The sequence below is a fragment of the Lutzomyia longipalpis genome, chromosome 4 (assembly GCF_024334085.1).
Source record: "Lutzomyia longipalpis isolate SR_M1_2022 chromosome 4, ASM2433408v1".
NCBI classification, from domain to species: Eukaryota; Metazoa; Arthropoda; class Insecta; order Diptera; family Psychodidae; genus Lutzomyia; species Lutzomyia longipalpis.
The window spans coordinates 3,329,484-3,352,552 of NC_074710.1; the positions used below are offsets into that span (position 1 = coordinate 3,329,484).

At 36.8% G+C, this 23,069-nt stretch overlaps 7 protein-coding genes across 10 annotated transcripts in view; 4 read left to right on the forward strand and 3 right to left on the reverse strand.

Annotated features, from left to right (window-relative positions):
• The window catches only part of LOC129795447 (mediator of RNA polymerase II transcription subunit 1), a 1,235,552-nt gene that overhangs the window by 1,189,154 nt on the left and 23,329 nt on the right, over positions 1-23,069 (reverse strand). The window lies entirely within an intron of this gene.
• On the forward strand, positions 82-674 carry LOC129795757 (U6 snRNA-associated Sm-like protein LSm3). Its single transcript, XM_055837240.1, has 3 exons — positions 82-229; positions 294-395; positions 458-674. Exons 1-3 carry the CDS (start codon positions 212-214, stop codon positions 635-637), a joined length of 300 nt encoding a protein of 99 aa, XP_055693215.1. The 5' UTR covers positions 82-211; the 3' UTR covers positions 638-674.
• LOC129795701 (uncharacterized) lies at positions 639-1,430 on the forward strand. Its single transcript, XM_055837171.1, has 2 exons — positions 639-815; positions 881-1,430. The coding sequence occupies exons 1-2, from the start codon at positions 639-641 to the stop codon at positions 1,349-1,351; spliced, it is 648 nt and encodes a 215-aa protein (XP_055693146.1). The 3' UTR covers positions 1,352-1,430.
• On the reverse strand, positions 1,389-2,524 carry LOC129795675 (39S ribosomal protein L15, mitochondrial). Its single transcript, XM_055837140.1, has 3 exons — positions 2,339-2,524; positions 1,899-2,243; positions 1,389-1,836 (listed from the first exon to the last, which is right to left on the reverse strand). The coding sequence occupies exons 1-3, from the start codon at positions 2,426-2,428 to the stop codon at positions 1,426-1,428; spliced, it is 846 nt and encodes a 281-aa protein (XP_055693115.1). The 5' UTR covers positions 2,429-2,524; the 3' UTR covers positions 1,389-1,425.
• Positions 5,125-7,491, forward strand: LOC129795498 (ATP-dependent RNA helicase DDX24). Its single transcript, XM_055836840.1, has 2 exons — positions 5,125-5,326; positions 5,386-7,491. Exons 1-2 carry the CDS (start codon positions 5,180-5,182, stop codon positions 7,450-7,452), a joined length of 2,214 nt encoding a protein of 737 aa, XP_055692815.1. The 5' UTR covers positions 5,125-5,179; the 3' UTR covers positions 7,453-7,491.
• Positions 8,290-15,294, forward strand: LOC129795518 (ATP-binding cassette subfamily G member 4-like). Of its 2 annotated transcripts, XM_055836877.1 has the most exons (8): positions 8,290-8,857; positions 11,680-11,800; positions 11,888-12,077; positions 12,413-12,586; positions 12,658-12,997; positions 13,089-13,219; positions 13,498-13,666; positions 14,532-15,294. In XM_055836877.1, exons 1-8 carry the CDS (start codon positions 8,731-8,733, stop codon positions 15,134-15,136), a joined length of 1,857 nt encoding a protein of 618 aa, XP_055692852.1. In that variant the 5' UTR covers positions 8,290-8,730; the 3' UTR covers positions 15,137-15,294. The 2 variants fall into 2 exon arrangements, with proteins under 2 accessions (XP_055692852.1, XP_055692853.1); XM_055836878.1 differs by lacking the exon at positions 8,290-8,857 and having other exon boundaries at positions 11,726-11,828.
• LOC129795494 (caprin homolog) lies at positions 17,192-22,902 on the reverse strand. Of its 3 annotated transcripts, none has more exons than XM_055836837.1 (5): positions 22,686-22,902; positions 22,209-22,391; positions 19,720-20,833; positions 17,658-18,549; positions 17,192-17,570 (listed from the first exon to the last, which is right to left on the reverse strand). In XM_055836837.1, the coding sequence occupies exons 1-4, from the start codon at positions 22,809-22,811 to the stop codon at positions 17,672-17,674; spliced, it is 2,301 nt and encodes a 766-aa protein (XP_055692812.1). In that variant the 5' UTR covers positions 22,812-22,902; the 3' UTR covers positions 17,192-17,570; positions 17,658-17,671. The 3 variants fall into 3 exon arrangements, with proteins under 3 accessions (XP_055692812.1, XP_055692811.1, XP_055692810.1); XM_055836836.1 differs by having other exon boundaries at positions 17,192-17,575; XM_055836835.1 differs by having other exon boundaries at positions 17,192-18,549.

Sequence of the window (23,069 nt, forward strand, 5' to 3'; positions counted from 1 at the left end):
TGGTGTGAAAGTTACGAAGGTCAGGCAATAGATTACGAAGGCAAACGAAGATAAGCCGATAGTGCCCGAGTGGAAACGAGTTGAATTTTTAGTACACAACAAGCGTAAAAAAAACGTAAATAACTCGGAAGTTCTGGAAAAACTCGAGGAAATCTCTGAAAAAACTCATCAAGACTTTCCAGAAGCATAGAAAATTGTAAAATAATCTCAAATGGCAGATGATGAGCAGGTAAAATGAGTTAAAAATGCTTTAATTGTAAAAATAAAAGCATTAAATGAATTTGTTTTGATAGACAATCCCGGTGAAGGAACCCCTGGATCTCATCCGGTTGAGCTTGGATGAGAAAATCTACGTGAAAATGCGCAATGAACGGGAACTCCGTGGTCGTTTGCATGTAAGGCAACTTCCCAACTCCCACAGAACCCAAAGAAAGCTATAAAAAGAAAATCCTTTCAGGCTTTTGATCAGCATCTCAACATGGTGTTGGGTGATGCAGAAGAGACCGTAACCGTGTGTGAGGTGGATGAGGAAACGTACGAGGAGGTCTACAGAACAACCAAGCGCACCATTCCTATGCTCTTTGTCCGTGGGGATGGAGTTATTCTTGTTTCTCCACCAATGAGGGTTGGGGGATGAAATGCGTTACAATAAAATAATAATTTCCCACAAAAAAGCGTTTCTAGGGAATTTTCTGTTTGGTCAATACGCAGCATTTTCATTTGACTCAATAATCCTGTTCAGGATGCTGACAAAGAGGGATAAATTGCTCGTGAAACCCTTCATGGTGGAACGTTACAACCAGCACAGGAAAAAGGTGAGGATTCCTCTGCAGCATCCCTGAAAATGTGAAGATTTCCTTGAAAACAATTTTGTCAGCAGGTCAAGAGTGCTGGCCCGAGGATTGACGACTCCTCACCACCCATCTACACGCATGTTATTGTGAAGATGAAGAAAATCCAGAAGGAGCGCGAGAGGAAAGCCTCAATTGAGCGAGAAAATGTGCGGCTACTGCAGAAACTCGGAGCAATCATGAATACAAGTCGCTTGGAGAATTTCTGGAATACCTCACGCCCCAATTTCCTAAGTAGAGAATTTATCTATTCACCCCGGAAGAAATCTGCCCCAAAAACTGCACCGAGAAGCTCTCCGGATGAGAGAAAAAGTCCCCCGGAAGGACTGACGGGCAGTGCAGCTCGTTGTCCGGCATGCAGTGGACGAATTGTAGCAGTGAAGAAGAATCAAATTGTTCCAGAGGAGCGTCTCCCATGGGCACCACCACGTAAAACGTGGAATCAGAAGATTCTCACAGACACCACAAAGCCACACATTTGCTGCCGCTACTGCTGTTGAGGAGTTCTCGATTAGCGGAAGGAGACAACCACAAAAATATTCTAATAAGACTTTTTTATTACAATTCTTTCCAACTAAACTGATTTTTTGATTATCGCACGATCCTTCAAACTAATAACCCATCCCGGATGAAGACCGTAGAAAACTTGCTTTGGGTCCTTTCTCATCAGTAACATCTCCGCATCGGGATCTTCCTCAATTCGTGGCAGCTCGTATCCATACTTCTGTGCCAGGGCCAATCGTTCGAGACTTATTTGCTCCGGATCAGCGATGTAGCCACGATTTTTGGCATCAAGGTAGTACTTGGCAGCATCCTGCGGTGGAATAGCACGCTCAGGGATTGGGGCACCTTTCTGGAACCACCTGGTGGGATTCACAAGAGCCCAAAGGGAGAAGGGATCGTAGTAGGCTGTTGTGATAACTCCACCGTTCTTCTCAATGGAAGCAATTACCAGCTCTGAAGCGTGCTGGACTTCGATGTTGACCTGAAAATGCCAGAAAAACCAATGAAATGGGAAAATTTGTCTTTTGTGGTGGAAAAAGAAACCTTAGCCTTGAAGATATCAGCCCCCTCGTCAGTGAGTTGGACCCCAAAGTGCCGGGAATCTGGACGAATATCAAACAGCCCCGTTGTGCAGAGGGTGGCCAGGTCAATTGGTTGACTGGGATCAATCCGATTCGTATCAATGAGCTTTTGGATCATTAGAAGTGAGACTGGTGGGTATTGGCGTCGTAGATGGTGCCCACGGTAGTACGGTTCATACGTGAAGCGGGTGTAGAAGGGCTGATTTCCTGTTTCATACCCCAGTCGCATGTAGTTCTGTCGCTGACCTGATCCCTTATTTCCTGCTCCGTGCTTATCTCCACCATGCTGGGCACGTCCTCTTTTTTGCTAAAAGATAACCAAAAATTAAAAAAAAGATGTCCTTAGGGAATCTCACCAGCATGGTCAGGAGCTTTCCTTCCCTTAAAGATATTCAAACTCACCTTCTTCTTAGAATTGGGATTATCGCGAATATTCCCAAGGACTACCCTTGGGAGAGCCCTCAGCATCTTCAATGCTTTGTCTGCATTCATTTTCACAAGGTTTCCTTGGAGTTTTCCCGGAAAAATGTCCAGAAGAAAATCAATCGGAATTCCCTTTCATCCCTAACCTCAAATATTATAGTTGGTATACCACTATCGTGGCATACCAAGTAGATATTGTAATCGTTAGAAAAACCGACCACCTCAGATCGGGCTCAAACTTGGTATGAGCACGATTGTGGTATACCAACTAATAGAGACTTCCGGTTTGAAGTTTTCTATCGAAATATGAATGTGAATTTTCATTTTTTTTACATTTTTAGAATCCAAAATGGCCGCCGTCCGCCATTTTGAACTACCGTCAACCACTTCCCTTATAGCTAGACATCTAAAATTTTAATATGTTGTAGAGCTCGATGAGGCGTTTTCATCGATGATTTATACTTAACACTCGGAGGACTTTACTGGTAATTGGTACCAATTGAAACCTTAAAATCGTCACAGAATAAAATCTATTGGACTTATCTCGATGAATTTAGCATCTATGTGTAGGGAATTTTAATTACTTTAAGATAGCAGAAAGAAAATCTCGAGAAAAGTCTTTTCTTTGGGAGATAATTGAGGTCAAAGTCAGAATCCAACGTGGAGGATCAAATTGGTAATAACTACCAGTCAAAATCCCATACATTTTAGCCATGGTTTTGAGGTTATGTTTCCCCATATTTCCCCAAATCAAGATCTCTTGTTCACTTTTCCTCAGTGGAAATCATTAATGCGGACTAATTTTATTGCCGGAAGTGATTAAAAAGTTACTTAAAGAATCAAAGTTTGTGATTATTTAGGCGCAATAATAAATTATGTAAAATTGTAGCTAAAAAAGTCGTTTGAATTGACAATTTTGCATCGATTCTACGCAATTTTTTTTCAGTGACGATTTTCTAAATTAAATATTTAGTAATTCGATGTAGGAATGCTTGAAGGAAATTGAGAATTAGTGAAACTTTCGATCCTTGTTCAATAAACTGATTAATAATTAATTATTGAGCATATTTTATCAACTGGTACTTATTACCAATTTGATCCTCCGCGTTGTGCCAAATGTTGGGTCCTCCAAGTGTTAAGAATCGGTCAAGCCGTTTAGCAAATATGGCAGCCTAAAGTAAAAAGTGTTTTTTAACGAGAAAGTGGATTAGTACTCACAAAGAAGCAAAAACGAACTGAAAAGTTCTGAAAAGTCTCCCAGAGACAGAAACTTTCCAATAAGTCATGAACAATTGAAGAAATTGACATCATTTGGTGGCGAAAATCCGTTCTCTATTATTAGCTTAAGTAATTCATGTAGAATTGCTTCAATACTGCAGGTGTTGTTGATTTCTTTCCACTTATTAAACAGGGAAAGCTAGCTGATGCAATAGTTGGGGGAATGGAAATGAAGTATGTACCTATATAGCGTATTCTGTACTTATCCTTTCTCTTTCTTTGTTTTTTTTTTCTTTGCTCATATCTATGTGTATTCCAAGATTGAATAAAAATCATTTTTAGAATAATTAAAACATTGAGAGTAGGGGAGACCGGGGTAAAAATAGTCATTTTGGAATTTTCAAATGCCAATTTCTCCCAAAATATAAATCGGAAAAATCGGAAAAAATTAGGGTGCAAAGCCCTACCAACCTTTAATTTTTGACAGTAATTTGGAGGTTATCCGATCAGTACTTTAGGAGTTAAAAATGAAAATAAATTTTTGGCCCATTTCCCAAACTTTTGCGTATTGAGAAAAACGCGTTTTCCGAACATTTCCTTCAACAGTCTTCCCATCTGATAATTTTTCTCACTAGCTGGATTAGTGCAGAAAATGTTGCCAAGGTGTATTCTTCAATAACTTTTAATGATTTTTCTCTACAATTTTTTGAATCAAAACATACCCCTTGGGGTAGATCTAGTCATCCCATGTAAATCATATGGGAGATCGAAATTTTTGGCATATTTTCTATTCATTTGTTGCAAAATGGCGTGTTTGAGAAAATCGCAAAATTCTCTGTTTTAGTGCGTATAAAAGTGAAATTCCTTGTCGCGAATCAAAAGGTGAGAAGTTTAGCTATCAACTACTATCAATCTCTCAGGTGGAAAATCATTGGAAATGCCGGAAAATTCGACCGACTTTATTTAGCCAACTGGTGACTATATTTACCCGCCGCGTTTAAAAATAGTCAGAAGCGGAAGGGTTTAGGAAAAGCTCGAAAACTCATATTTCCCGTGGAGATAGAGAAAAGTGGTCTGAGACAAAGTTGTAGGCCAGGAAATTTCCTATAAGAATGACCTATCGAGGAAATTTTCTTGCCCTTGGGGAATCCTGCAGATAAGGATTTACGCAAATTGACTATTTTTACCCCGGTCTCCCCTAATTAAAGTTTCTTTTCACGAAGGAAATTAAATTTTCTAACAGCATCGGAAATTGAAACAAAAATACATGGCGGTGAGGTTTTTAAAATTAAAACACAGATATACTAAAATTAAATCGAAATCTATCGTCCGGTTTATGAAATATTCATCAAAATCTTGTCGAAAATTCATAAAAAAAATTGTTTTTGATTAATAAATTTGGAATATTTTCGTTTTATGGACATATTTTTCCTATTTTTCGGTTTATTTACGTTATGAAAAACGAAAAAAAAATGAAAAAAGAAATTTGAAATTTTTGACACATGTAACATTGGCTCATTTAGTCGACGATTTTGTTCAAAATCTCCGAGTGTTCAAAACTTCAGGGTGATGTGCTAAAAAAATCAAAACACGTGTGTTGAAATGAAAATCTCCGGGAAAAAGAGGAAGAATCAATGGAAGGAAGTGAAAATTGCCGGACATCTGGCCACAGATGATACAATTGGGAACTTGGAAGGCTTTATTGGGCTGGAAGTGCTGGAAAACTATGACAATAGCTTTGTTGTAAAGGTGAGAACGGAGAATGATTTTCACAAACTTTCAGTTTTTAATGAATTTTTGTTTTTTAGGGAAAATCTGGGAAAAAGAGGAAGATGAGGGATGATGAAGAAGACAAGAGAAAGTCCAAAAAGAAGAACAAGAAATCCATTAGGCAAAATATCGCAGAAGAGTCCTCCAGTGAAGTTGATGAAGATGATGAGGAAGAAGATAAAGATTCAAACATTGGAAGATTCGTAAGGATTTCCCAGGACTCAGGTCAAATGGAGGATCTCCTAGACATTGATGATCTCGAGGAATGGCAAAACTTTGGCTTAAAGGAACCCCTCTTGCAAGCTATTGCTGAGAATGGTTTCAAGAAGCCAACGGAGATTCAACGATTAACCCTTCCAGCAGCTATAATGGGACGTCGAGATATCCTGGGAGCTGCTGAAACAGGCAGTGGGAAGACCCTTGCATTTGGATTACCAATTCTCAATGGAATTCTCGAGCTGAAGGAGAGAGAAATGCAAAATTCAAATGCAAAGTTACGGAAAAATGTTGAAATTGTACGAAACCGGAAGGACAGGGATAATCTCACGCCACCGCCGGAGGAGTTATCGGATGAGGAGGAAAATGGGGAATCTGTGGGGCCTGAGAAGAGGCTCTATGCACTAATTTTGACCCCAACACGTGAGCTTGCTGTCCAGGTGAGGGATCACATCAAAGCCATGGCTGTTCACACGGGAATCCGCACGGTGGGCATCTTTGGGGGGCTGGCCCTTGTAAAACAGGTGCGTTTGCTTCGTCAATGCCCGGAGATTGTTGTGGCTACCCCAGGGAGATTCTGGGAATTGCTGAAGGAAGGAAATTCACATCTCAATAAGGTCGATGACATCAGTTTCCTGGCTATCGATGAGACGGATCGGATGATGGAAAAGGGACACTTTGACGAGCTGACGCATCTTCTTGAGCGTATCAATAGGAATGTAGAGAAGAAGGCACAGCGCCAGAACTTTGTCTTCTCCGCCACATTGACGCTTGTTCACGATCTTCCGGAATACGTGAAGTTTAAGAGCTTGGGACGTGGGAAGAAGGCCCAGAAGATAACGTCTGAGAAGAAATTGGAATCCCTCATTGAGATTCTGGGAATTTCGCAGCCAAAAGTGGTGGATATTAGCAAAGAGAGAGGCACAGCTGAGCAATTGACTGAATGTCGCATTGTGTGCTCCCTCACTGAGAAGGATTTCTACCTGTACTACTTCCTGCAATGCCATCCGGGAAGGACGATGGTTTTCTGCAATTCCATCGACTGTGTTCGTCGATTGGCGCATCTCTTTGGGCTCCTGAACTGCCGTGCATTGCCCTTGCACGCCAGCATGGCTCAGAAGCAGCGTCTAAAGAACCTCGATCGTTTCCGGCAGGATCCGGAAGGATTATTAATTGCCACGGATGTGGCTGCACGGGGATTGGACATTCCTCAGGTGCAACATGTGATTCACTATCAAGTTCCCAGAACTTCTGAGAACTACGTCCATCGTTCCGGAAGGACAGCCAGGGCAACCAATGAGGGTATTACCATCCTCCTCATGGAACCCGGTGAAGTGGATAACTACAGTCGACTCTGTCGCACCCTGGGACGCAGTGAGGATCTTCCCGTCTTCCCGGTAACTCAGCGTTACCTCGCCGCAGTGAAGGAGCGCGTGAATCTCGCCCGTGAAGTCGATGAGATGGATCTGCGTGAGAGGAGGACGCAAAAGGAAACAGGATGGCGTGAAAAGGCAGCACGAGAGCTGGAAGTTCTCATCACGGATTCCGAAAGTGACGACGAAGGCAAACAAACGAAGCAGAGGCATGCAATTGAGAAGAAGTATCTGAAGGAGAAGCGCAATCAGCTGAATAAACTCCTCTCGACGCCACTCTTCCCAAAGGGCTACAGCTACAAATACCCCACAGCTGGGGGGCAGCTGGAAATGCCAACACTCGGTGGGCAGGATGCAGTTAAGATCATGAAGGAAGCCATCCAGAGGGGGAAGGAGTCTTCCAAAGTCATCCGAAAGGCCATGAAGAGCAAACAGGGGAAGAAGCAGAAAAAGCAGAATGAGGAGAAAAAGGAAAAGGTGAAAAAAGTGCCTGGACAATTTGTAAGAAAGCCCTAAATGGATAAAAACTAAGAATAAAAAATATTTTATTTCCCATTCTTTGCTTTTTTTATTTTAATTTTTTAGGGAATGAAATCAAGGGGCAGAAATATGTGGAAAATTTTGTTTATTCCAATTGCGAATATTTTAAATATTCTGGGAAAAAATATTTCAAATTAATTTGAAATAAAACGATTTTTTAAAGATTTCAAAATTTCAGAATTCAGTTTAACCCTTTGAGGATTTTGCTGCACAACAAAAATCTACTTAATATTTCATGATAATTTCTATGTCTTTATGTTAGGGAAGTTTAATTACTTCAAGTTTCCCGAAAGAAAACTTGAAAAAATATTTTTTTTTAGAGAAAATCAAGATGAAAGTTTTGAGGTTAGAAACCTCGATCCTCCAAGTGTTAATATATTCGCCACATTTTTGACTTTTTTTAGTTCTTTTTTCATTAAATTATGTAACTTTTCAAGGATTCTAACCATCCTAAACAACCAAAAGTTTAAAAACAAAACAAGCAAGGAATAGAGGAAAAACAATCCCCGAAACAAGGACAAGCAGGAACACTGATGAAGACCCGCAGCTGGGTCGAAAGCTTTGGTAGAATTGCTGCGTTTTCCACGGGAAGACGTTGATTAATGCTGATGAACACCAGCAGACAGAAGAAAGTTAAAATCGGTATCGTCAGAGGTGGAAGAAAATTAAAACAAGCAAGGTTTAAAAAATTTCAACGATTACAAAGATGGCGGACAAAGGACGCTAGAAATGAAAAACAAAACTCCGCCATTTTGCATTTTTTTTAAGTGCTTTAAATAAATTACAAATTTTACATTTTTTTACGCTTATTTTCAGAAGTTATTCGCCTTTTCAGAGTTCAAAACGTTTCGCGATCATCAAATTCTCTTTTGCTTTTAGTCTGATAACAATTTGACATTATTTGACGCCAAATTTTTTCATTCATATGTGTGTTAATGTTCAAAGTTATTTTAAGAGTGACCAATCAAAATTGATTTGAACTAGTTCAATGGAAAGCATTGTGCAGATAGGAACGGAGAATCATTAAGCTAATAAAAATATAATAATTATTGTGATGTACATTTGAAAAATAAACATTAATATCGCATAATTGCTACATTTGCGTCACTCCTCCTCTTATATCTAGAAGCTCAACGATAATATCTTCTAATGTCGAGAACGAAGCTATATAGCTACATATAGAAGCACATTTTGTACATAATATGTATAGTGAGCTCACCGAAGGTTGGAGTAGTATTGTCTCGGCGTCCGAGCATGATGAATGCAGAAAACGCGAGAAATGGTGGAAAAAGTGAGAAAGAAGTGGGTGAAAGTGAACGAGTAAATATTGAATTTTTCAATATTTGCTCTTCTGTGTATTCAGCCAAGAAAGGCAGGAAAAGTACGTGAAAATATGTCACAAATATTTATTTAATTGATTAACATTCAAACCAACATGTTGGAAAAGTGCGAAGAATACAAAACAGTCACGAAAATTTTATTATTCCGGTATTTTAAAGAACTTTATAAACCAAAAAGCTATTTTTGCAGTCGATTTTCATTGCCAAAATTTGCCGAGTAGAGCAATATAGAGGAGATTGGGGCTAAATGTATTTTTTTTTGTAAAACTTTTTTATTCAAATAAATTCCATTAAAGAAAAGGAACTTCTTTTAGGTGAAATCTAAAATTTTAGTAAAAATTGATTTCTCTATTAAATAATTTTGAAATTAAACTGAAAATAATTGATTTTTATTTTCAATGGAGTCTATTAATTTTTGTTCATGCTCTAACAGCCAAGATAATAGTATTTGAAGATATGCACCATAAAAAAATATTTCAAATGGCAATAAAAGATAGAAAAAAATCAAATAAATATCTCATTTTCCACGTTTTTTATTGAAAAAAAATGTACTTATTGTGCTTTATTTTCTCCTCAAGCATATGCGTCAGTTCTTCACTCAATGATCAATTTATGTGATTTTAATAGCTTCGTTATTTATATGGATTTTAGAGGGTTACGCAGGAATTTTCTAATCAAACTTTTATCTCTTATTAGGCCTTTATTGAATTTACCATTATGTAAAAGTTCAAAGTATGTAGCAAGATAACATTTATTTGGTACATATGAGAATAAAAAGTCCAAAAAAACAGATAGCTACTTTAGATAGATACAGATAGATACTTTGAGCTTCTCTTTAAACCCTCAGTATGACGCATTGAAATGAGGGTGTAGGTGACCGACATGACCCATCTCAGAGATTTTTCGCTAATAAAGCAAATTAATGGGGTTATTATAATGATGTTTTAATTAGCTTTTTACTAAAACTCCATGTTTTCTTCTCATTAAACTGCAACACAAGTAATTTTTACTTTTTTTATAAAGATTTTTTATGTTCCTTCTAGTCACAATGCTGTTGCACGTAATTTTTTTACGGTTTTCTGTGCACAAAATTGCAAAAAAATAATTTTATAAGCTAAAAAATTATCTTTTTCACTTTTTAGACGTTAAAATTGAACGTAAAAATAAAAAAGTAAATTGTGAGTGTTTTCAGAAAATCCATTGTTATTATTCTTTTACATTTTCTGTGATGGTTAAATCAATGTGAAATTTCTACATAATCGTCACCGAAAAGATGGCCTTTAAACTTACTTATACTTAATAGAATTATTGTGCAACAGAAAATAAGTGTCAGGTTCAATCTTATACCATGGCATACGAAGGGTTAATATGCCATCTAAATATTTTAATTAACCCTTTAACGTCCAACGTGAAACATAAAAACATTGAAACATGCGCTCTTTTATCGCGATTTTTATTCTATGAATTTTTTAGAGGACTTTTCTCACTCAGAACGTCTTCTTTGGCCTCTTATGCGTGAATTTGATGCATTTGTAACATGGAAAAACAATTACATTCATAAAGTCAATCATAACGCGTCCAGTTATTAGAGTTGGTATACCACAACGCGGATGGGTCAGTCTATGCATTGTAATTTAATTTGTGAGTAGTATTAGTAAGCAAAGTCTATTTTTTGTAAAATTTAGCAATTTGACGGATTAAAATGCTTATATCTTAAGTTTTATTAGACCTACAAAAATTTCTTGACTAGTTATGGAAAGCTATTAAAATAAGCTATAATCTGATGTATATTGCGATACATTTCAAGGTCACCTCCAGAACACAAAATGGCGGATTTTTGTTCTACGAAAACAGTTTTTTGCACTTTTTGTCCACAAGGAATGGTTCTAGAGGTTTCTGATGTTTCGGAAAGTTATAGAGTTTTGCAAAACCTTTAATTTGATACCAAATTGAGCAAAATCGGACAGACCGTTCAAGAGATATGGCTCTTAGAACTTTTCAAATTCAAGAATTTTTCAAATGGCTATATCTTCTAAACGGAGACATAGATTTTCTTCATTTTCGGACTGATGATAGATATTGAGTCAGGCTACAACATATCAAAATTTAAAGGAAATCTATAACAGATGTTCGGAGATATTGCCCCTTAAAGTTAGGCAATTTTTGTTTTCGATTTTAGCGCCTCTTGCGGATGTTTTTGAAACTTGGAATGTTCTAGACTGTTGTAGGGCTTCTCAATACCTTTCATTTGATACCAAGATGGTCAAAATCGGTCAAGCCGTTCTCGAGTTATATTGAAAAAACACTTTTTGCTTTAGGCCGCCATATTTGCTAAACCGCTTGACCGATTTTCAAGTATGATTTGTTGATGAAAACATCTCACTGAGCACTACAACATACTAAAATTTCAGACCTCTAACTATAAGGGAAGTGGTTCACGGTATTTCAAAATGGCGGACGGCGGCCATTTTGAATTTTGAAAATGTGAAAAAATGAAATTTTACACCCACATTTCTATAGAAAACTTCAAACCGGAAGTCTCTATCTGTTACCGTTCTTAAGATATAAGGCAAAGTTTGGGCGACCGGCAGGACGGCCGGCCGGCCGGATCAAAAATTTTCCACCACCATTTTCGTAATGTGGGAAGTCTAAAACTTGCTCATACCAAGTTTGAGCCCGATCTGAGGTGGTCGGTTTTTCCGATGATTACAATACTTGGTATGCCACGATTGTGGTATACCAACTAATAATTGAAAAAATAAAATGTTTCACGTTTGGGTCAGCCTATGACCCAAAAAACCTTAAAGGGTTAAACGTACAATATAGCCCCAGTCTCCTCTATATCATATAATTCTCCTTTTAGATGAAAAAGTGGAAATACTCAGAGGCCTCTCCGGGAAATTCCTCTCGGGACGACTATGCGCCATAATGGGACCATCTGGTGCTGGAAAAAGTTCCTTTCTCAATATTCTCTCAGGATTTAAGTAATTTATTACAGAAGAAATTAATTATGTAAATTAGAAAAAAAATCTAATGTAAGGGTTGATTTTCTTTAAAATTAACTTTAATAGGACCACATTTGACGATGGTGAGGTCCTGATTAATGGAAAATACTGCAATGTGGAGGAATTCAGAAAGAAATCTTGCTACATTCTTCAAGATTTCGCCCTGCACAAAAAATTAACCGTTCTGGAGACACTAAAAATTGCTGCTGATCTTAAATTGTCGTCAAAAGTCTCCGGGGTGGATAAAACGGAAATTGTGAGTAATTTAGGTGATATAAAAAATTAGGGCGATATCTTCTTAATAAAAAAAAAGTATGTAATCTTTTATATGGCATTTAAATTACCGGGGGATGTTACATTTAAATTAACCTTTCACCGAATTAAAAAAAAAAAAACTTAAATAAGTTTATTTATCATAAAAAGAAGAAGAAACTGTTGGAAAGAAGTGAGTGTTCTCTGATTGGTTGAAAGATTTTTGGCAAAGCCTTCTCATTGGCTTAACCTTCTTTACGTCATAGCTTGGCGGAACTTCGATGCAAGGTTAATTTAAACAACAATTTCAAGATGTATTTTTTATTTGCAATTTTGAAGGTATTAGATGTTCTTCGAGTTTTGGGTTTGGATGCAAATTTGGAAACACAGGTGGATCGTCTATCAGGTGGAGAGTGCAAACGTCTCTCAATTGGTGTGGAATTACTCACAAATCCCCCTGTGATGTTTCTGGATGAACCAACAAGTGGTCTAGACAGCGTCTCAGCTTGTCAGGTACTGCAACAGTCCCATAAAATATATTTTATGATGCTAAAACAACTTTTTTCTCTCTTCAAATTTCCAAGGTTGTCTCTCATTTGAAAAATTTGGCGCGTGCAGGAAGGAATGTTGTCTGTGTTATTCATCAACCATCGTCGAGACTTCTTGAATTCTTTGACGATATCTACGTAATTTCGCATGGACAGTGCATCTATAGTGGTCCCCTAAGTGATGTGGTGGAGGATTTAAAGGGGGCCGGCTATGAATGTCCACAATTCTACAATAGGGCTGATTTTTTACTTGAAGTTGCCTCAGGGGAACGACCAGGAGATCTGAGTGTTCTCATTGAGAGAGCCACAAAAGGAATTCAATTTAGTTGCCTTGAGAAAGGTGTTAAAAATGGCAAAGAAGAACATTCTGAATTAAGTAAATAATTCTAACTAATTTTCATTTTAAATTATGCTTATTTCTTCGTTTTCTAAAACAGCTGGACGGTTTAAATTTTTATTTCTTTCAGGTAAAATGCTCAATGGAAATGGGAAATTAGCAACAACGACAAGCAGAGATATTAATAAATATCCAACATCACAGTGGCAACAGTTTCGTGTCTTGCTAAAGAGATCTTTTATCTGCATATCCCGGGATATGGTGAGAATTTCTTTTTAAACAAAGTTTCTTGAAATTCTTGAGGTTGATTCTGTTAGAAATCTTTTTTTTTCGTATTGAGATTGTACTAATTTTTAAGTTCTAAAAATTTAGAACTTTTAGAACTCATAGCTGAGACTCATTTCATTTTTTTTAGTACAAATTCGAAGGAAACGGAGTTCTTCTTTATCCAGAATCCACCTCGTTTAGAATATTTTATATTACTCTTGAGTCTTATTACGTGTCATTCGTGCTTAATAAAATTATCAATTTCTTCACAGATTGTGACGCAATTTAAAATTATTGTGCATTTTCTCGTGGGACTACTGATTGGCTTCATCTACTACAACGTTGGCAATGATGGTGCGAAAGTTTCAGCCAACATTTCCCTTCTCTTCTTCATTATCATGTTCCTTTACTTTTCAAACTCCATTCCAATTGTTTTATTCTGTAAGTAGTAGTTTTTTTCTCTTACTGACTTTCTTAATTTTCTCGTGCGCGACATTTCGGGGATATGATTTTTCATTCTGCAGGTATTTCAACAAAATGGAAATTTGCTTTTTGAGAAAATGGTTGTTTACTAAATCTTAATAAAAATCTAATGAACTTTGGTACCTGTTCTGTAAAAAAAAATTGAGGATTTTTCAATTCTAATAATTTAGTACATTCATACGACAATTAGAATTTTGCAAAATTTCCTTGTTCACTTTGAGTGCATAAAAGTATTATAAAATTTACATTAAAAGAAAAAGTCAAACGGATTCAGTTGAAGAAAAATTTTTTGTAAGTTTTTACGCGAAATTTCAAGATGTTTTTTCAAGAAGTGCAGTCAGACTTCAAGATTTTAAGAAGTTTCTGGGCATTTTGGGTTAATTTTTGAATCTTAAGATTTTTGCCAAAAGCAGCTATAAATGATTTTCCACAAAATCATGGCCAATGAGTCCTATTCTGCGCATAAGAAATCTTTGAAATTTCAAATATTTGTACTAAAATTTCAACGGTTTCAAGCATTTCTTGGTGTCATAATACGACCAGAAATCTCGAAATTTTAATCATTGTTTTTTTCTAAATTCCGGATTGTGTCTAGACTAAAAATTTGAAAGTAGTACTAAAATTTTAGACCTGTTAAATCTTCCAGGTCTTTTTCACAAAATACCGAATAAACTTTAAACCTGAAAATTATAAGAAATATATCAGAGAATCGTCTTGTAAATTATCAATTTTTTTAAGGGAAATTGTGAAGATGAGAAATGAGAGAGTCAATTTATAATTATTTTTAAACATAAACTGAGGAAAAGCTTCTTTCCCTTTTCAGATCCATATGAATCAAAGATCTTTTACAGAGAATACCTAAATAATTGGTATGGATTCCTGCCTTATGTCTACTCGAAGATTCTCTCTGAAATCCCATGCTTGATGATATCAATACTATCAACATTCATTCCAATCTACTACCTCTCGAGTCAACCAGTGGACACGCAGAGAATTCTTCTTTTGGTCAACATTTACCTCCTAACTGGGTTTGTAGCTCTCTTCGCTGGACTCGCAATTGGAACGCAATTTGATCCCCAATTGGCTATTTTCATGATGCCCGCCATTGGGCTGCCTCTCATCGTTTTCAGCGGCTACTTCATTCACTACAATGAACTTCCGGTCGTTCTGCTGCCACTCACGTGGATCTCATTCTTCAGATACATCTTCGAAGGCTCCTTCCACGCTATTTACAGCTTTAATCGCAAAAATCTCGATTGCCACCAAATTTTTTGCTACTTCCGCTCAGTCCCAAAAATTCTCGATCTAATGGATATGAAGGAAAATACCTACACAATGGACGTCTTGGGAATTATTGGGTGGATAGTTCTTTTCAAGATTCTCTTTTTAATTGCACTCAAAATGAAAGTAAGACAGTTCACGCGTTGATCGCGCAAAATAAGAAAGCTTTAAGGTGGATTAGAAGGTTTTTCTTTTGATCTGCCATTGAGAAAATTTCTCAAAAAAAGGAATATATCTAGATATAAGTTTTTGTACTAAAATTTCCAAAGAAAAGTTTTAATAAAATGTTGATTCTGTAGAAGAAACTTATCTTTCTATACAATTTGGGATTTTTTAAGGTTTTCCTTGGTTATTGTGTGAAGAAGAAATTATTAGATTAAATAGGTCTAAAAAAAATTAGTACTTCTAGACCTTTTAGCTGAGACACTTTAGGTGCCATAAGAGAAAAGCTTTATTCTGTATTTTTACTATGAAAAACAGAAAGGATATAAAAGAAATTTCCTACTATTTATCCCTAAAAAGTTAAAGCTTTTTGGGAAGATTCTGATAAAAAATCTTTTATTTTCCTTTCTAAAAACTTAAAAGTTTTTTTTAGAAGATTTTGACAGATGGGTGTTCTTAAATCATTCTATTGTTGTACAGGAAAATATCCAGAAAGATCTCTGAAGAGGCCTGGAAAAGTAATTTTGCTTCAAAAATACTATAAGATTTTTCCCAGATTACCAAAAAAACTTAAAACTGACGAATTGTACGAAAAGAAAAGATTTTTATCAGAATCTATCCATTTTTTATACAAATTCCGACCTTTTAGCTGTGATTTACCGCATTTATCTATGAAAAAATAATCTAAAAAATACCACAAAAAGGAGTTTATTCACTGTTGTACTCGTATTAAACAACGATGTTCGTAGGAAATGAAAAGATTTTATTTTTCTTGTTTTAAATATTTTTTCAAAACGTAAAGAAAAGCAAAATTGTTTTATTTATATACTTTTTTTTTGTATGTTCAGGAGCAAGAAATTGTTTTATAAACGTACACAAGTAAATTGCTAATCTCTCAAAATTCTTTCACATTATCCCATCCTTTCTTTATACCCCCTCTCTTAATAATTTTCCTTTCTTATTATCATTTCTCCACAAATCTACATTCCTTTGTCCAAAGACTTTGCTTTCTTTTGTTAGATAAAATAGAACAGATAAAAATGAGATCGATCCATTTAATTGTTTTCTTCTATATTTTACGAGTTGATTAGTTTTTTTTTTTCATTAAAATTTCTTTTAGAATTGTGAGAGAAAATTTTTGAATATTTTTATTTCAAAACAAGTTACGGAATATGGTGCAATTTAAACTGTTCCCAAAGTTTGCAAATTGAGAATATCTCGAATATCTGTAGCTAAGACACATTTAGTGCTATAAAGCATTAAACCAAGACAGAGGAAATTGAATTGAATTTTTTTTTATGCGAAAAGTAAGAAAAACATTTTAGATTCTTTTTCTGTCTACTGAAAAATTAATAATGTATTAACGTTTTAATTTTATCGATGGTGTGTGTCTGAGGTGCCATAAAAACTATTCTCCCTTTCAATTAAACCAAAGTCAAAATTATGGGTTTATAAATTGAGAAGCGGACAAATTTGATGTATCTTTTCTCACTTAATTTGATTTCACGAAGAGTAATTGTTGAGAACTGTTCTCAATTTGCTATAAAAAGGAACAAACAGCCCCCTCATCATCCATAGTTGTTTTCAAAAATAACTATTATAAAGAAATTGAACTTCTATCTTTATAGTTAGATGCTTTGAAGATCATCAACTCATATTTGCTATAAAATTGACAATCAGCGCCCTCAATGTTCTTAAACATTGTAAGTGGTCAATTTCATAAGCTCTGTATTTTATAGCATTAGAAGCTGTTCAAAAGGCATTCTCTCGGAAACTTTAATAAAAAAAAACTGATTTTTTGGGAACACTGGGAACAGTTTAAATCCAACCTGTCTTTGTAACTTGATTTCTCCTCTCACTTTTTTTTTTTGATAATTCTCATCTATACAAATTGCTTGCATTTTTCGTTAATCAGCTTCAAAACTGGTCATTATTGTGGAAAAATGTTGCAACAAATTAAATTATAAAGCAAAATAAAAAAAAACTGCAAGGAAAACAAAAGAAAAACTTCACTGAAAAAGTAGAAAAAAAAATAAAGAATAATTTTTCTAATCCTTTATTATAAATTATTACAGAAAAGTCATATTGAAAAGGATCTTAGAGAAAAAAAATCAAAATAATGAAATGAGCAGTTTCCTCTCTCTCTCTGCAATATAATTAATTATAATAATAGTAATTCATAAACTTCATTTTCTTCTTCTTCTTCATTAAATACGCGCGCGTGAATGGAAAGAGAACAAAATTGGATTATAATACTCGATTAATTTCATTGTTTTTTTTTTTTTTTGAATTCTTGAAAGGTGTCAAAGTTCAGAGAAAACAAGATTGTTTTTAAGCCATTTTCGAGGAGATTTTCTTTTAAAATTTTTCTTCTTCTTTAGCCACTGGGTGGGCTATCTCCCCGGTATTAATGCTTCGCCTGTCCTTTGGATTCCACGAAGCACGGAGTTGAGACAAAAAAAAACTTAATATTTATGAGAACACGAAGAGATTAGAGAATACTCACGTGCGCAATGCCATTTAGTCATTCTGGCCGGCGGTATTTGTGCTCCGTGTTGGCCCTTGGAAGCCACCACTGCTACGGGGAGTCCTATTGTCGCGTCTATCGAAATTAGTACGTTCCCCACGCCCCCCTGAGGGTCTCACATTTGAGCGTCCCTTGTAGGAAGAACTCCCACCATTGCCGCCACCATTGTGGTAGCCCCCACTGGTGCCACCATTCTGATTTTGGTAGTAGTTGGGATCATTATTGCGGTAGAAGGTACTACCGCCGCCGCCGGATCTGTTGGTGTTGCTGCCGCTACCATTTTGATGGTAACCACCACCATTGCCGCCACGTGACGATCTGTACCCCATGCCGCTGTTGTTGTGCATCCCCCCACGACGACGCATGTGCCCACCGGATGAGTAACCGCGACGCCCACTGTAGCCACCCGTGGATGACGTCGTTGTCCCTTCGGGCTGCCACGAACCACCAAATTGATTATCTCCCCCGCCGCCCATTGTGGAATCCGTGCCACTCCACTCCTTGGCCGACGCCTCATTCACCTGATCCGCCCAGTTGGTACTCTCCTCCACCTTCTTCGTCACTGCTGCTGAATCTTCCGCCGTCCACTGGGTAATTGTCAGGGGTTCCTCCTGCACCGGAGGCTCTTCCTTCTTCTCCACAACTGGCACCTTCGCCGGCGTTGGTTGTGCTGCACTCGCAACCACGGGTTGTTGTGCCATCATTTGATTCCTATCTGATGCATACTGTGAAACAGGCGGCGGCACACTACCACCACCACTGGCTCCTCCTCCTCCTCCTCCACCACTAGGAGCCGGCTGATTTCCTTGTGCCGCAACGACACTTGTTGGAACAATAGGACGAGCTGTCACGAAGCCAGGAATATGCACAGCTAAATGATAAATAAGAAATATCCATTAGTAATAAGTTTTGTCAGATTAAAATTTTGATTTAAACGATTTAAAAAAATCATTTAAACTCCAGGATAAAATATCTTTTAAAAATAAAAGAGGATTTTCAAACGAATTAAATACGAAAAAAAAGAATTTTGTTAAGAAACGTCAAACACTAAATTACATGTCTAACGTTAGATAAGAAAGACGTCAATTGTGTAAAAAAAAGAGAAACATAAAACGTTTGAAAATAAATGTCAAATTAGCTAGAAATTCTATAGTTTTTTTTTATGATTTTATTTGAATTTTTTTGAATCTGTCAAACGTTAGAAGAAACGTCAATTGTTGATTAAAAAAAAAACGCGATACGTTAGAAAATAAATGTCAAACTTGCAAAAATTTCATATTTTTTTTAATCAGTCAAACGTTAAATTAAACGACAATGGAAGAGAAACGTCAAAAGTTTGAAAAGATAAAAAAAAATCATTATAACAAACATTTAATGTTTAAACGAACGATAACAAGAACAAACGTCAAACAATAGACTAAATGTCAAATGTTATGTAGAATAGGTACGTTAAACGTAAAAATAGGCTGTGTGGAGTGGATGTCTAAAATAACAGCCAACCCCTCCAATCCAAAAAGTATTTGAACAGAAATATCAACAACACATATTGAACATTAGAAAATAAACGTCAATCGCTGAGAAGCAAACTAAAATCGTTAGAAGCAGTTTGTCAAACATTAAAATTGAACCAAAAATCCCCAATAATTCGAATAAAATAGCTGTTAATACTGTTTCGGTAATGTTAATTAATAAAAATTTTAAAATAAAGACATTTTTAGATCAATTTATAGCGTCCTTTTGACAAATAAAAGTATTTTTTTAAACACTCCGTAAACTAAATTTCTCGTACACTCTTCTTTTTTTTTTTAATTCTTTTAATTTCAATAAGAAAATAAAATCAGAACAAGATGTGTCTTCGCTAAAAGGTCTAAAAGTACTAAATTCTTTTTAGAACTGTCAAATCTTTCAGTTCTCTTTGAGAGAATACCAAGTAAAGGCCTTATAGATAAGAAAAAGTTCTACAAAATCAACCCCAAAGAATATTTCTCACTCAAAAACAAACAAAAAAATTAAAAATAAAATAGATAAATGAGAAACTTACGTGCGTGGTGTTCAGGTGCCGGAACGGGTGTGGGATTAACCGTAATGGGTGCATTGGCAGCTGGCTTAACGCCAGGATATGCAGTCTGCGGCGGAACCATTGTGGAGTAGGTTTGATTCGTGAACGTTTGCGAAGGAATTGGGATTGCCGGCGAGAGGACACCCTGTGGTGGAATTTGTGGTGCTGCCGTTGGTGCCGCTGCTGCCGCTACAACAGCCAGAGGTGGTTGCTGTGGTGCCGCAGCTACTGGTGCTGCCACCGATGTTACCACATCGGGTGAATCAAGCTCAGAATCCTGAAGGAAGTAGTACGCACTACCGCCGATAATTTCATTAATGGGCCTCATTTGTTGCATATACTGCTGCTGATGCTTGAAATACGATTGCTCCATGGCGCGCATGTGTCCGGGATTCATGAGTGGACTCGGTGCACCGGCAATACCCACAAGTGGTGGTGCAGCGGTACTCGCGGCACCTCCTTGCGGCGGGATAATGGTAGTGATTGGCTGTGGGATCATCATCTGGGGCACAATTGGGGCAGCAGCAGCAGCAGCAGCAGCAGCTTGACCATGCGGTACTTCCGGAATGAACGTTGGCACCGGCGGTTGCTGCTGCGGTGGATCTGCCGTCTTCTCGAGCTCCTTCCCCGCCTCCACATCCTTTGGCTCTCCCTCCCGTGGACTCTCAAGTCCATTCTTCACCACTTCCTCCCCCACTCCCACCGCTGCTGCCTCATCCACCTTCTCCCCCGTGCCGAATTGTTTGTCGAAATAGCCGGAATTGTGAACAACCTGCAGAATGCTGCGAACACGCTCGTAGTTTGTGTCACAGAAGGACTTTGGCTTGCCATCCACCGTCGAGATGAGATGATCTGCCGCCTTCTGGGCACTCGCCAGGTATGCTTCCATATTCGAACCGGGCACACGCTTAACCGTCGAACTGGCATACAGTTGATCCAGCAAATCCAATTCCTTCTTCTCCAGCTTCGCTGCGCCATTGGAGCCCGTTAGGAAGTCCTCGCGTGCCTGCTCATCCCGCAAACCTTCCAGTGTGTCTTGAATTACCAGCACTTCCTTCACTTTGGTCACCTCATTCTGGATACGCGTAGCAGTTTCCTATATAGAGAAATTCAGGATATTTGTTTTTTCCTTTTGTAATTCAAAGATTTAAAAACGCGAAAATTGTAAAAAAAAAATGATTTTGATGATTTTTATAGTATGGAAACAGTTACGACAATTTCTAGGAACAGTTTTTCAAACTGCTTTTACCAAACTTGAAAAGAAATCATACAAATCATTGAAAAAAAAACTAATTATAATATTAAAAAAATAATTGAAACTGTTCTCAATTTGTACTAAACTTATACAAAAAAAAACAACCTGACACTGAATTCTTGTATTAATTACATGTATAGGAACCTTTTACCTTTGAGAACAAAATATAAAAAGCATCGAAAAAAGGAATTAGCGCGTTAAAAAATAATTGAAACTGTTTCCAATTTCTGAATACTTTTACTTCATTTGAAAACAAAACATTTAAAATCTCAACTGTTCCCAATGACAAAAATGTTTGTCATGTGTTCTTACAATTTTCAATTTCTTGCATGTCTTGCTTGTTATGCATGCTGCGATTTCAACCTCTTGTTTTTAGTCATATTTTAGTAAGAATTGAGAACAGTTTCAAATTTTTCAAATATTATTGTTTAAACTCTTCCCTTATTTTTAAAAAATCCATTAGCGTGTTACAAAAATATATTTTTTGAATCTGTTTTCAATTTTTATTAATATAAGACTAAAAAAAAACAACCAAACACTGAATTCTTGTATTAATAACATGTATAGGAACAGTTATAGAAACTGCTTTTACTTAATTCTAAAACAAAATATTGAAATATTATAGTTCAAAGAAAAACTCTGAAATTCAAATCTTAACTGTTCCCAATATGAAATTCGTTGTCATAATTGTTTTCTAAGTGTTTATTGCTTGCTCTTTATGCTTCGATTAAAACCTTGGGTTTTTTGTCATATTATTAGTAAAAAATTGAGAACAGTTCTTAAATTATTTTTAACACACGAATTATAAATGATTTTCAAAATAATTGAAAGTTTTAAGATTTTACTAAAACAAAACAAGCGTATGTACTGAATTATTGTTTTGAGAACAGTTCAAAAGTTTCAATCGCAGTATCCATGATAAACAAGTCGTCAACACGTCTGCGTATTTAAGTGAGAATTTGTTAAAACATCTATGAGAAAACACTGTTCCCAAAGGCTTCAAATATACATTTTTTTTTAAATAAATGTAAAAAAATTAATATTCCCCAAATGTAACAGAAATTAAGAAACAAGCAATAAACATACAATTTTCATATTGGGAACAGTTAGGGTTTCAATTTTATTTGAATAAATTCATAGCATGTCTTGGTAGACAAGACGTCAATGGTTTTTAGGAGGAGAATCCCCACAAAAAAAAAGCCAAAAAAGTACTCACCTTGCGAACAACCTTCTTCTGATCCTTCTCCCACATGGCAGAGATTGCGTGAACCTGCTTGAAGAGCTCCCTCGCAAAGTCCAGACACTGTGTAACTTCATCATACTTGGAGACGGCAATCTTCTGGTCCGTGGTGAGATCCTTGCCTGACTTCTGCAGATCCCGGTACGATTCCAGTTTTCCCTGCAATGAAAACAATGCGAATTAGGTGTGTGCGTGTGTGTGGTACCCCCGCATAGGGCATCCGGATGGCACATGGAGTGTGTGGGCAAAAATATGGCGTCGTGGGGACAAAGAAAACATCGCAAAATTGGAACAGGAAGTTTCAAGGTGGGGCCACAAATGTTCCACAAATGGCTCCATTGTACATTGTGGGGGGCATTTGGGGTATTTCTGGGGCAATGGCATGGGGGGATGTGAGTGAAAAATGGGGCGTAATCCCTTTTTTTTGCAGCAAAGAGAAATCTTTCAACTAACCTTCCTCTTCTCCAAATTACGAATCTTATGTTCAACCGCTACGATGACCTGGCGTATGGGGGTGGTGTTATCCATAAGCTGCACCTCAGCTGAGGCACGCTTCTCTATTTTTGCACAGGAAGGCATCTTATTTCCACCAAAAATCTTCACTAAAACGTGCCGTAAACGCAAAAAAATGTCCGACAGATGTGTTGATTACGACCGCACTGAAGTTTCCGCGGCAATTTGACGGTTTTGTTATTTGAATTTCAACCGTTGCGACACTGCAAAGAAATTGTGGAGAATCTGTGTTTTTGGGTGAATTTTCACCATTTTCGAGCATTTTCTTGACTTTCAGCCTAGGAATTTGAGTATTTTCATCCTCCAGGATCACCCTAATATTGC

Coding starts and splice junctions, on each gene's coding strand:
- LOC129795518 (XM_055836877.1), top strand. CDS start 8,731: ATGATGAATGCAGAAAACGCGAGAAATGGTGGAAAAAGTGAGAAAGAA. Junction 8,858..11,679: donor AGCCAAGAAAGGCAGGAAAA/GTACGTGAAAAT, acceptor TTCTCCTTTTAG/ATGAAAAAGTGGAAATACTC. Junction 13,220..13,497: donor TCTGCATATCCCGGGATATG/GTGAGAATTTCT, acceptor ATTTCTTCACAG/ATTGTGACGCAATTTAAAAT.
- LOC129795757 (XM_055837240.1), top strand. Junction 396..457: donor AACTCCGTGGTCGTTTGCAT/GTAAGGCAACTT, acceptor AAATCCTTTCAG/GCTTTTGATCAGCATCTCAA.
- LOC129795675 (XM_055837140.1), bottom strand. CDS start 2,428: ATGAATGCAGACAAAGCATTGAAGATGCTGAGGGCTCTCCCAAGGGTA. Junction 2,244..2,338: donor ATCCCAATTCTAAGAAGAAG/GTGAGTTTGAAT, acceptor GTTATCTTTTAG/CAAAAAAGAGGACGTGCCCA. Junction 1,837..1,898: donor CTGATATCTTCAAGGCTAAG/GTTTCTTTTTCC, acceptor TGGCATTTTCAG/GTCAACATCGAAGTCCAGCA.
- LOC129795498 (XM_055836840.1), top strand. CDS start 5,180: ATGAAAATCTCCGGGAAAAAGAGGAAGAATCAATGGAAGGAAGTGAAA. Junction 5,327..5,385: donor ACAATAGCTTTGTTGTAAAG/GTGAGAACGGAG, acceptor TTTGTTTTTTAG/GGAAAATCTGGGAAAAAGAG.
- LOC129795701 (XM_055837171.1), top strand. CDS start 639: ATGCGTTACAATAAAATAATAATTTCCCACAAAAAAGCGTTTCTAGGG. Junction 816..880: donor ACAACCAGCACAGGAAAAAG/GTGAGGATTCCT, acceptor TTTTGTCAGCAG/GTCAAGAGTGCTGGCCCGAG.
- LOC129795494 (XM_055836837.1), bottom strand. CDS start 22,811: ATGCCTTCCTGTGCAAAAATAGAGAAGCGTGCCTCAGCTGAGGTGCAG. Junction 20,834..22,208: donor AGAAGAAGGTTGTTCGCAAG/GTGAGTACTTTT, acceptor TTCTCTATATAG/GAAACTGCTACGCGTATCCA. Junction 18,550..19,719: donor GGCACCTGAACACCACGCAC/GTAAGTTTCTCA, acceptor TTTATCATTTAG/CTGTGCATATTCCTGGCTTC.